General features: G+C 36.8%; 1 protein-coding gene across 1 annotated transcript in view; it reads right to left on the bottom strand.

The window, feature by feature from the left end:
• Positions 1–8,951: 8,951 nt before the first annotated feature.
• LOC124615297 (spliceosome-associated protein CWC27 homolog) overlaps positions 8,952–13,891 on the bottom strand; it is a 122,634-nt gene continuing 117,694 nt past the window's right edge. The window contains exons 8-9 of the mRNA XM_047143083.1: positions 13,557–13,704; positions 8,952–13,461 (exon numbers count right to left, since the gene is read on the bottom strand). Of these exons, the coding sequence (XP_046999039.1) occupies positions 13,299–13,461; positions 13,557–13,704 (311 nt within the window). The 3' untranslated portion in view covers positions 8,952–13,298. The remainder of the gene's footprint in view (positions 13,462–13,556; positions 13,705–13,891) is intronic.

Below are 13,891 nucleotides of genomic sequence, written 5' to 3'. Positions count from 1 at the left end.
ATAATTCTGAATCAAACAGGACAGTTTCCTACAGAATGAATGGTGTGTAAGTGCACCAGCACTATGCACAGAAGTTGATGACACGTCACAGGAGAGACGCGAATGGCAAAATTTACGGCAAATGGTGACAGATGATGACGGCAAAGAGTCTGATAGTGTGTTCGAAATGTTGAAACAAATAACTACTGTTGCCAAGCAAACAAGTGAAACAATGAGCGCAGGGTTAGCAGACTTAAAAACAGAAACAAACACAGGATTGGTGGCTTTAAAAACCAAAATGGTGAATTTAAAAACCAAAATGAATGCAGGGTTAGGGACCCCAAATGATGCTTTAAATGGTTTCAAAATTGAAACCAATGCTGGGTTCGAAAAAGTTCACAAAGATCAGCAAAAGACATGAACGGAAGTTAATGAACAGTTTATTGAAATCTGGAAAGAGGCGAGAGACTCGCACGAACTAATTCAATTGCTTATGGCCAACCAGAAAAAAATGTATACCGACATTGACCAGGTGCAGGATGCAGTGTCTAATGTCAACCAAAGAGTTGATCATTTAGCATGTAAGGCATCTGATAAGGTGCAACAAACCGTGGAAGAACTTAATGTCAGAAAATGTGTCACACGAGCTACATTAAAAAGATTCGATATAGCATCGTAAATATTGTCTCGAAAAATTAGCAGCAGTATGAACAGCTTCATACAGACCTGAAGCAGTTTATTGAGAACTGTACGGAAAGCAGTAGTGAGGCGACAGAATCGGTACTATCATCTGATGTAGTAGTCGCAAAAAGTCCAGATGTAACCAACCTCATTATGCAATCTTCTATGTCAGTAGCGGAAACGCAAAGAAGTCATGAGATTCCACTTGTATGTCCACAAGATGCTACGTCAGTATTTTCTGATAAGAAACAGAAACAAATGGTAGACATACAGTTGAGACAGGTCCAATGTGCATTCACAGCCAAAAATGGTGCAAGAAGCGTTAACTGCGCGCATACCAACGGAGCAGCAGACGACCCACCAAACATATGCAAATGATGTGACAACAGAGCAGTTTACAGCACTGCACGTACCAAATTCCAAATTTGTGACTTATAGTACAACATGCCAGATACCACAGGTCAATATGAAGCAAGTAGAAGGACAAAACAGAGATCCAGTAACAGGAAACTTGAATGTATCTTTCAGACCAATACACGAGGAACGGTACAGTGTAGATAATTGCACACCATTGCATAGATGCGATACTAGATGAGACTCAAATACGTCATCTCAGGATCCAAATGTGGTAGTACAAATAAGGAAAAATATGACGCAAATGAAGGGAATGGAAAATGTTTTGAAAACACAAACATCATATGGTGTAATAGAGAAATTTGACAATGATCATTTTTTGAGAGCCAGAAGATTCCAGCATTACAAAGAAAATGGGAACAGCTTATACCACCGCACATTTATCCATCAATTCCAAATTGGTTTACCAGAACATTGGCCACTTGGACATAAACTTGATTTCATTTGTGGTCATATGGAAGGCGCAATAGTGGAGACGATGCAAAGAGTTTCTGCAAACTGTCAGTCACATGAACAATTCAAGCCTGCAATCTTGCAGAGATATTGGTCTGCAGAAACCCAAAATAGGATAAAATATGAGTTGTTACAGAAGATGCCATTTGAAAATTGAGAAGAAAAGAAGCCAGTTAGTTTTTTGGAAGAAATGACGAAAAAGAATCAGTGATTAGACAATCCATACAGTGATGGGGAACTGATACGTATGTGCACAATGAAGTTACCCTTGCGTTATCAGCAATTGTTAGTTGGCAGAAATGGAGATAATATACAGGTGTTTAAAGAGATATTAAGAGAACTTGAATTCATCTGCAATGAAAAGGATACGAGAAAACAATGTGCATGATAGAAACTAATTGTAGGGGGAAATACCACCAACCAATTGGCCTTTAATAATGCTTACAATGGCAATAGTAATGTTGGGAAAGGTGATTGTTTTGGGAACAATAGTAATCACCCATGGAATAATAATGGCTATGGTTCTGGCAACACACACAGGTCAAACAATAACTAAGCTGTAGAATTACAATAATGGCCTTGGTTCTAGAAATTATGGTGGTAACTATAATTAGCGATATAATCACCGTGCAAACGAAGCAGGAAGGTTTAGAGTTTCTCCACCACAAAACCCAAGTTATTCAGGTGGAACTGGAATGCCTAGAATGCAGAAAGGTATGGAGGATCTGGCTTCAGCAGGACAATGCACCCCAGATGAACTGGTACAGGAAGTCGAGTTGAGGCCACCAAATCATGGCAGGAAACAGAATTAATGAGATGAATGGTACTAAGACCAGTCGCAAGAGATTCAATCGCCAAATGGAGCTGATTTTTTAATTAAATGTGTAAATAGACTTAGCTTTGACCAACATGATTCTGAGGTAGGTTTAGGGGGTGATCAGATACAAATGGCAGCTGCTGGGAGACAATTGACTGGGAATCGTCTGATGATGAGGAACAAGAGTTGTCAACAGTTAATGTATGCAGATGTACAAAAACTGATGATGCCCAAATTGTTGAGGATTTAGTTCATTTATACAAAACTGAGGGAGAAATGGTATGCCAAGAGGATAATGCACCATTGGCAACATCAGTATTGATACACAAGTCAGATGAGGTATATAGGACAGGGACTTATGAGATCATAGATGCTTATGATAAAGAATATGACCAAATAACTCCATTCCAGAACATTCAGATGACAGGTGTTAAGAGTAATGAGGAGAATAAGATGACTGTAGCAAACCAATGGGAAATGTAGGCCAAACACATTGATGGTTAACATATGACTTGATAGAGGATGCGTTAATGCATGAAAATGAAACTAAAGCTCCTTATGAGGTACAACTGATCGTTCAAGTTGAGGAAGGGGGCATGCTTGTAGATGCCATCCTTGACATGGGAAGTGAAATGACAGCGATTTCGGAAGAACTTTTTGAGAAATGTAATGTTGAACATGCGGTACCAGTGTTGTGTATGAAACATGTTAAAGTTAAAGGACAGATCATAGGTTTGTCAACGGTAGTTAATAGGCAGACGCATGGCAATTGTGCCCAAACTGTCAGTGCCCGTAATCAATGGAGCTGATTTCATGTGTCAAAATCGTGTTACACTCAATATGGATGACGAGTAGATGATGCTAACGAAGGTACATTTTATTTTTGAAGAAAAATATACACACGAAGAGATGCCAGGCACTTAACAAACAACTGACTATGCAAATGGAACTGTATAAATCGAATGAGGGACATCCACGGTATAGGTTGGCGGAAGAAACAATACACGCACATGACAAAGTAAAGGTGTAAATTCATCAAGAAATAGATAATAAATTGCCACAAGAAAGGGATATTTCAGAAACAGACAAAGCCAAATTAGAGGGAGTATTATGGCAAATTGCAGAGGTGTTTCTACCAAAACCAGGTGCCATTAAAAATTTTCAAACAAATTCAGGATTAGAGATCACAAACCATTCAGAGAACAGCCTTATACTATTTCACTGTGTTACCGAAGACAAGTATTTTTAGAATTACACAAGATGCTAGATGATAACATTATTGAAACTTCAACCTCAATATACAACAGTCCTTTGCAACTTGTGGATAAGAAGGATGGAAGTATTATGTAGGTCACTGATGCATGACTGATAAATTCCATTATCATTCCCGAAACCAACCACACAGAAAAATTGGAAGAGCGTTTACAAAAGTTCTCTTCCTTAGATTTGAGAGTTAGTTTTTGGTAAATAGAACTAACACCTGAATGTAGAAAGTATAGGCTTTTTATCGTGTTTGAACAATGTTATCAGTTCAAAAGGCTCCCTTTCGGACTGAATATATCCTCTGCTGCCTTTGTAAGAGGTTTAGGAACTGTATCAGATAAAGAGCTCCAACAGCATCGCACCTGTTATGTCAATGACATATTAGTAGCTCAACCATCATGGAAACTTTATAATAAGGTGCTCAAAAAATTGCTAAGGACATTAAAATAATATGGCGTAACTGTGAACATAGTGAAGTCCAGTTCTGGGAATAAAAAGGTTGAGTTTTTAGGCCATGTTATGCTGAACAGGGAATTGAACCCAACCCTAGCAAACTGCAAGCAATACAAAATTTAGGAACTCTTTACAACAGAAAGACATTGCATGGCTTCTTGGGGCTCATCAACTTCTACAAAAAGTTCATTCTGATAGAAACCCTTGCTACCCCATGTTTATGTGCGTGAACTACAGTAGTAAAAAGATGCCCCAGATGTGGGATACCCAAGCAGAACAGGAGTTCCAACAACTAAAAAAGTCATTGGTAAAGGCTCCAATTTTAGTGCATCCCGATTTGATGAAGGAATTCTGTATGGTGACAAGACAGTGCTAAAACAGGCTTAGGTGTGGTACTCTTTTACTTACCAAAAGTGAGAAAAATTATTCGATCACAGAGATGGTAGCGTTGGAAGTAGAATGGGGGGTTTCATATGTTCAGATACTTTCTGTATGGTTGAAAAACCAATGTGTTTACTGACCATAAGGCGCTGGAATTTATGTTAAGTGCAAAACTATTGCCAGGAAGATTAGGTCGGCGGATGTTAACTCTGCAGGAATATGATTATAGGATCACCTACGTGCCTGGTCCATCAAATGTCACAGCTGATATCCTCTCCAGATTGCTGGAAGGAGTTAACGAAAGCACCGTCAGTAACACATAAGAAGAGTTCCTCTCCAGATTGCTGGAAGGAGTTAACGAAAGCACCGTCAGTAACACATAAGAAGAGTGGGTACCCACGTATTACTTGAAAAATGTGCCATTTGACAATTACGTTACCAAAACATTAAAACAGTTAGGCAGGGAACAAGACAAAGACCCAGATCAAGCCACAGTTAAAGCTAAGTGGAAAAATTGTGAGGATGTTGTCTTGTTCTGCAGATGTAATACAGATACAAGTTTATGGGTCACGTGCATACCACAGGATCTTATAAATAAGTATATTTGGTATGCTCGTTTGAGTAACAGTCATTTTGGTCCTAAGAAATGTTTTTTTAAATTAAAGCTGTCTTGTCACTTCAAAAATATGGAGTGAAGAATCAGACAGGTTCTGGCTAAATGTAAGAAATGCCACACAGCGAAACACATAACTTCTCTACCATTCCGGAGAAACTGAGACACATAGCAGCAACAGATCTCATGGGCTCATTACCTTGTACGCAGAGAGGTCATGTATTCATTTTCGTTGTCCTAGAATTAACGTCAAAATACATGATGTTTACTCCCATTAAAAAAGCAACTGGGAGCGGTATCAGCAAAGCTCTGACACAAGATTTCCTTTGACAGGTTGGTCGTGTTGATAAAATGTGCTGTCCGACAATGGAATACAATATCATTCAGCACAATGGCAAGACACTCTGCGAAGGCATAAGATTAAATCCATTGATATTTCCAAAACTATGCTGAGTGCCAACCTGGCTGAATTAACAATGAAGGATTTGGGGACCCTCTGTCATTTGCATTGTAGCAAGTTGCATAATGCGTAGGGCATACATTTGTCTGAGTTCCAGGATGTGGTAAATGAAATGCCACATTGCAGTACTTTATTACCTCCCACAACTGTTCTGAAAAATAAGCCAGCACTAGATAAAATCTGGGAAATATTTAATTTCCACCAGTACCCAGAATACATCATCAACATCTAGTAAAATTGGCTTTGAGCAATCTGAAGGCTGTGGCATTAAATAGAAAGAACTAGGCGGACAAAACGGCAACTTCGTGGGTATTTTCACTGGGACAAAAAGTAATTGTGAAAACCCACCATTTCCCTGGCAAGAAGAAACACCAAAGTCATAAATTCTTTTTGGTACATAAGGGCCCTATGGAAGTAAGTGAGGTGATTCATTATAATGCAGTCAAATTGATTAACCCAAAAACATGAAAATCATTGGGCTTGTGCCATGTGAGTTACTTGAAAGTGTATAAAGGATAACACAGTTAAATATTAACTCCCCAAGAAAAATTAGATGTATCAGATAGCCAAATTCCAATGAGAGTAAAATTTAAAAGTTAAAAACTAGGGAAGCTAAGAAAACGCATACAAATAATTTTTTTTTAATTTGTACTTATCTCATTAAAATAAATTGGTTAACTTTCTCATTGTATCAAAATGATAGTTCTGAAGGCAGAACAGTAAAGTAAGAACTAAAGTAATCATTCGGAAGAGGAAATGTGTTATGGGAAATGAGTAGAAAGAAAGGAGAAAGACAGAGATTATCATGTGGATAATTTGACGAAATAGTAGTATTTTCATCACGGCAGCGACAACAGCAACCACTACGAAATTGTTTCGAATGAAAAACAGCCCACAGTTGCACTAAATTATGTTTATTTTAAACGTTGACCATGGTTTCTGCTTTAATAATATAACCTTCTTCAGAAGTCACACATACTAATAAATGAAAAATGTTTTAGCCCAGCAGCTGCGTCAACACCATTGAAATAACTTCAACAGACGTAAGCTTGTTTCGAACATAAGTAAATTTGAAGTATGTAGATGGAGGGATATGAGTTTAACACAGGGATGATTTCAATACGGAAGAGTAAGATAGAGGGAGAAAGTAATATAAAAGTTTACTGTTTATAAGAAGGAGATAGGGATAACTACAACTGATAAAAGCACAAACTCTAGAACAATGGAATTGGACAGTGGAGAAAGTTTTTAAAAGGGAGACAAGAAGTAGGGATATATACTATATTTTGAAGTTCTCTTACAGCTTACACCGAAATGAAGATATTGCAGAAAAAAAGACGCCGGAGTTGGAGTCAAGGTGCGGAATTTTTATAGTATGATGTACCTGTAGTTATAAAGAAAAAAAGGGACATACTAACACACTAACATTGATCACCATCAATCTTCCTTTTACTATTCATCATGATGAAGATCAGGAAATCATTACCTTTACACTAATAGTGAAATGAAAAAATGAAAGTGTAAATACAGAATGGGGATAAAAGATGTTGATCTGTTAAAATAAATGTAAAGTTATGAAGAGATTTGATGAGGAGAAACTCATGTATAGTTTTTAACATAGAATTTTTGTAAAGTCTCTTAGTAGTTTAGTATTTGTAAAGTCTGTAATGTATCTTAAGGGCAGAAGAGGTTTTGATAATCATTTTTGCTTTGATGAAGACTGGTAGAGCAACCCAAAAACTAAGATGGGTGGTAATGATACGTAAATTAGAAAAATTTGGGGTGTAAGATGGACAAAGGTGTTCACAATGTTGTATTATAAATGAAGTCATCAAGAACAATGCATTGTCATGGTGGTCAGATCAAAGGCCGAACTGCGTAGAGCGGTTACGCATGACGGGAAGGAACACTGAGTGTGGGTGCCCGGTACGTCAGCTTTTGAGATGATGAAAGGAAATGCCTTTGTGGAAGCAATAGCCTGAGAGGATAGCACCTCTGTGGAAAAGTATGGGGATCTATGATGAAACCTGGATAGAGTCGACAGGTGACATGATGCGATCTTTATTCATGCAGAAGTCACATGCGATCTTCATAGCAACAGTTTTGTTAAAGTGATAGACTTCTGTCACAAACTGTTTAGAGCAGCATAAGGAGATATGATGGATGTTCACCAAAATGGAATGGAGGCGGACATGTTACATCAATGACAAACAAATGTTTGAATTCACCAGAAGAAGAGGAGGCGCATTTCTGTAACCAAAGATACAGAACGGCTGAGATTATCGTCATACCACACGGAATCCAGCAATTGCGGAACATTCCCTGAACACTCACGGGAGTAAACAAGAGAATGACAGAAGGATTTCCAATCTATCCTGAAGAGCAACTTAATAAGTATAAAAATGGATTATACAATAATGAGGTTAAGCAGGTCTTAAATCCCAATTCCTGGTCCAGAGAAGAATGAAGACACAAGTGAGAAGATAGCAAGATGCAACAAGAAAAGAATATCAAAGCAGAAGATTGGGAAAAAAGAAGACCTGGACCAGAAGAAATCAAGAAACCTTTCTAAATCCCTTCCTATACAAGACCATTATTGCATCTACTTACCAATGAAAAATCCAATTTTTTATCTGTTCTAGCAATACAAATGTCCAACATATTCCTCATGGCAAACTGCAACACTTTCAAATTTAACACAGAGAGATGAGAGACGACTACTCATATGAAATGGGAGATGAATTAACCAACGATGGATTGGCATACAGATTCGAGGATTGATGAAGTATATAAGTTTTTATGCTGCTAATAATAGATCACCAATATAATTTCGCCATGGGTACATGCAGCAGAATGGACCAAAGGAAACCAAGCATTCACAATGCATTCAAACGTTCTGCAATCTCTCTCTCTGCCGACCGTCATTCCACGCTAAGAGGAGACACGTCGAGGTGCATAAAAATGAGATGACGACTCGAATGAACCACGTTGAAAATATATGAGAAAAGACTGTCTGTGACAGTATAACATGAATCTGGTTAAATTGAAAACACTGCGGATACAAAGAGTTTGTTATTCTTTAAAAATATTTAATTTTTGAAAAGTTTAGTGTAAGAAACAGATTTTTTGTTAACAATACTTTTGAGTTTTTTGTTAATCTTGACAGATAAATGACATTTTTGTATTTCATATTCTGACAACATAACTAGGTTAAGAAAACCAAGTGTTGATATTTTCTTTTAAAGTTAAGATTCTTGTGTGTAACGTGTTTGGTGATATATATAGGTTACGTAAAAAAAATGGTTTTGCATTTTGATGATGTTCATTTGATGTTTATAGGGTAATTAGTAGGATTAGGAATTTATTTTTGTAAAAGTCAATTAATAATTTATTTCTTCTGTAATGTTATAATGCATAATTTTAAAATTTTTGGGTGATATAAATATGTTTGTGATGTTGAATGTACCAATTAATGGGATTCAGTTTGTAAAGTTATGGGAATGGTGCTTATAAATGTAAGATAACTTGAGAAATTATAGTAAGAGATATAAATTTCTTGAATTATAATTGCCATAGAGCTACTAATAACATAGAACTTCAGGTTGAGAATAAGACATAAGTACTGAAAAAGGAGAGGGTAATCTTAAATGAAGGTTTCCTCAACTTCAATACATGTCCATCATCATTTAATATAAGTCTTGATGTCAAATAAAAATCTGTCTCAAATTTAAAAATTAGGAGTGGTACAAATTTGCATTAAAGTCAGATATAAATAAACAGTACATAAATTGAAAGAGAATCACTATTTTGTTTAAATTTAAAATTAAAGTATAGACAACCATAGAGTATTAAAAAATGGCTTTATATTATTTAAAAAATATATTAAGTCCGAAAACTAGTAAAACAAGTTAAATTCTGGAAAAACATTAGTTTTTGTGCTCAAATCTTTAGTACATACTAAATCAATTGTGGTGGAAGAACAAAGAGAGACTGAAAGAACACCTGTTTCAACTATGCCAAATTAAAACAGAGAGTTAGTCAATATAAGTATATAACAGCTGATACATTCAGCACCTGAGAACAATTTTGCACTGACTTCAATCAATTTGTTAACCATTGATTGACTCAGCACAAAACTGAACATGGCAGGAGGCGGATATGTAAGGTGGCAGCTTGAATGAATGTTAATTACTCACCTTACATGAGATTCTATATGTTGTAACAAGTAGATTGATATGTCACATGACATACTTTGGTGATTGTGAGAAGATTTGCCAGTCAAAATTAAATGCATGTAATGCAAAAAAGTATGACACTGAATTCAATGGTATTAACACACCGAATCCAAATCCTGCATGTCAATGAGCAAAAGGTGAAAAAAAAGCTGCTGGAAGAGACGCTTGAGTTTGGGACGGACTTGGGTTGCCCGACCATGGCCCACGTAAAGCAAAAGGCTTTTAGCAGGGTGTGACCCATAGTGGTGGAGACAGCGAATGTACCAGGTGGTCCATCGAATGGAGTAGGTGACAGCCAAGCACTGCCTATGACGGAGAAATTCTTTAGAAAATTGCGGATGCAAACAGGGCTGAGATGCAGTTAAATAGAGTTGCATTTTCTGATCATGTGGAAGGTCCATGTGCTCCTGTGATGTACGAATGTAACTTTCAGGTGTCAGGAGTGGGCACAAAATGTCCGATTGCTGAAATAAACTCGGAAGGAGTAGAAGAGGTGAGATTATGATGCAGTTTGAAGTTACACCCTTTGCGACTGGTGGGGTAGTCTCCACGAGATGAAAGGAACGCTACCATTGGTCTAAAAAGCCGTGACGCGACGCACGAAAGGGTACAGGTGGGAGACAGTTTGCTACGAAAGACAGAATACCGAAAACTTCTGGGACTCTCCTCTGAACCAGCGTCAAGTGTAGAACAGGGCGCATCACGCTCCGCACGACGTGAAAAGATGAATTTTGTGTGAACACTGCATTTACTCTAGCTGACATTCAGCTAGAAATTAGCTGACGAGTTGTTGACTCCGATAGCACAGAAACGAAACAGCCGTGTAGTTAATTGTTCTTGTGAGAACTGAGAGGGCATTACAGTATACATGCTGCTCCATCTATGTGCGTGTATATCACCATATTTTCCAGACTAGGGATGAGTGCATGTTTTCTCATGTAACGAGAGAGACAGGGCAGTTTCAGCTGATAAAATCAGTATGGATTTTGATTAGCTTTTCATAGGATTTTAAGAAGGCGAGGGCAGCCTTACAGCCTACAATATGTTGTAGCTGAAGGTAAATGCCACTGAAAGAGGTGTAAAAATATTGGATCACCAGCTTGCATCCACTGTGAACATGAGCAACTTTGAGTAATCTTTTGCATATTTTGTCACAAAAAGCTAACCATCTGTACACTTGATTGTCATCCTAAATAGTACTGAACTTAGAAACTGGAATTAGATGATTTTACGAAATATTGGCCAACTCATCCCAGTGTTTCACTGTCTAGATGTAAGAAAAAACTTGTAGAGAACCTTCTATTTAAATTTGATATTGTTGTGTTCAGTGTTATTTTGGCTAATCAGGATGTAATACATTAATTTGACAATTGTCCTGAAATTGTCATCTCACACTCTATGTAAATGAGTGTGCTTCATTGACAGTAATACAGTAAATAAACAAACTTTGTACAGCTAAACACTGATGTGCTCTGTCGTAGAATAAGGGTCCACTTTTACCCTATTAATTTATTCTAATGACGCTAACGCACTTAGGGTGTTTTTGCTGATGTCTGATGAATGTAAAAAGGAATGGAGTGTCAGAAGACATTTGATGAATGGATAGTTAACCCTTTAGCTGCTACAGATGTGGTCTTTGTATTCTGGTTGGGGCAGCTTTTGTTATGACTGTACTCTCACCAAAAGCTGGTGCCTGTGCTGAAAAGACAGCATTCCAACTGATATGAAATACTTATCATCCAATTTTTCAAAAACTATTAGGTGAAAAAAATTGATTTTTGCACATCCTACAGTCTGATATCTTCGCTCGATAAAGAAATTAATTTCTTTTTGTTATCCATCATACTTACTGTGCTGCATCAAATTAAGTAAAACAATGGAATTTTTTTTAAAGAGTTTGCATAGGTAAAAAGACACTGCATAAACTTTGCGTATGGCTGATGTTAGCACATACACTGCAGCGAATGAAATGTAAGATACAATATCAAAATTTTATTCAAAATTGAGAGCAAAATGATATTTAATTTTTGTCTCAAGTTATTGGGCTTTATATCTGATGGATGGCTGGGTGTGACATGCTCAGTTCTGTCCACATGAACATGCCAGCTGCTATGAAATACTTATCATCTGTATTTAAGAAAATTATTAGGTGAAAAAATTTGATTTTTGCTCATCCTACAGTCTGATATCTTCGCTTGATGTGTCATAATTACTGTGCTTGATAAAATTAAGTAAAACGTTGTGGGAAACTTGAAAATTTTGCAGGGGTAAAAACACATTGCATAAACTTCGGATACGGTTGGGTTTTAGCCCATACACTGCAATGAATGAAATGTTGATAAGATATTAAAATTTTATTTGAAATTGAGAGCAGAAGGTTACTTCATTTTGTTCTCGAGTTATTGCATTTTATATCCAGAAGATGGCTGTGCACCATGCACTTATACATGTCCTTGCACATCACGGATAGTGGCCATAATAATAATCATATCTCATAAACAATTCAAGATACTGAAATGAGTTTTCTTGCAAATGATAGCACACAATGAGGCATATATGTTCTATGATAAATACTGGAAACTTCTTTATTTTCTCAGATACTGAAGTAAGTCGTCCGCAGCAGTGAGGTGTCAGTGGCTCAGGATGCATTGTGATGTCCAAAAGCACCTGAGGAATGACTCAGCAGGACTTTTACACACGCCCACAACAGAAAAAGGGTTAATAAAGTCATAAATGATCATGTAAAAATGAAGTGGTCAATGCAATTGCCACTACACCACACTTATGATAATGAAGCATTTGCTGTGAAGGCAGAAAATGCTTTGCAGAGGGAGCATATGTAATTGTATATGAAATGGGGAAACAATAAAGTAATTATGCTCAAAATGAAACAGCAAGAACCAACTGCAAAATTGTAGGAATTCATGTTGGATTTAAAAGTACAAGTAATCAGCTGCTCTAATTTTAATATGGTAGGTGTGCCACAAATTTACTCTTAGAATCATGCAGAGTATCTAAGGTGGTGCTAGCTGATGACACTGACATCTCCTCAGTCAGAAACAATTTGTATATTTATGCCCTGCAAAGAGTTCTTGTCTCTCTCTTTCTTCTAGGAATGTATTAGTGCTTCCTATTATACTGCCTCATAGTTAAACTTATCAATTAGGTATGTATGAAGAATCCCAATTAAGAATACCAATTTTTGCAAAGGTTGTTCTAGTGTATGTATGGGAGAAGGAGTTATGCACCACCTGAGGTGAAACTCAAAATATTATTGTAGTAAAAGCAATTTTGCTCAATGCATTTGATCTGTTCAGTAAATATTTGTTGTCTGTATACATTTCTTTATAATAACCTTCAACTAAAGATAATAATATACAACATGAGTCACAATACTAATTCTGGTCCTTATGTGTTCACCTCATCTTTACAGCCCTTTTGAGTGTCTTTCTGCACATTTTAGCTAGTGAGATCATTCAGTTGAGTAGGCCACTTGTTGCAAATGCTTCATAGTTACACTCAATGTTCTTCTTTGTACTTGTTCTACAATTATTGTTTCTCTTTATTTTTCATGGCATTTTTACTTGTTTCTCGTCTTCTCTTGTTTATTGGATTCCTGGGGTCATAAATCTCAAACCAGTCATCATCTTTTGTGCTGGCATCCTTGGCCAAAACTGGCAGTTTCTCCTCAAACTGAAGTTTGTGTGTCAACCTGTAACAATAATAGTAGTCTCACATAACAAGGATACTTCCACAACTAATGTTAAAGAAACAAAAATCATTCATAGAGCAGTCATGTATTCTTACCATTCCTCACTTTCACTGTCAGCATTTGAGTCATCATCTTTTTTATCATCACCTTGATCTGCACTATTTTGAGCTTTGTCCTTTGCTTCTGCAAGTTTCTTCTGAAATTTTGACAGCAATGAAAGAGTGAATTCCTCTCTTGACTGACCTAAGTACATTTAAAAAGTTTCAATTAATTATCAGTACAATAAAAGAGATAACAAAAATAATAAATACTAGAAAACAGCTACACTGCAATTCATTTGTAATATATTATGAAAACACTACACAACAGTAATGTGACAACCCCAAATGAATAAACTGACAGTGTCTCAAATCTTCTGGGTCAAACTGAA

Source organism: Schistocerca americana, chromosome 5, assembly GCF_021461395.2.
Source record: "Schistocerca americana isolate TAMUIC-IGC-003095 chromosome 5, iqSchAmer2.1, whole genome shotgun sequence".
Lineage (NCBI taxonomy): Eukaryota > Metazoa > Arthropoda > Insecta > Orthoptera > Acrididae > Schistocerca > Schistocerca americana.
Note: the sequence above shows the minus strand (reverse complement) of the source record. Positions and strands in the feature narration are given on the sequence as shown.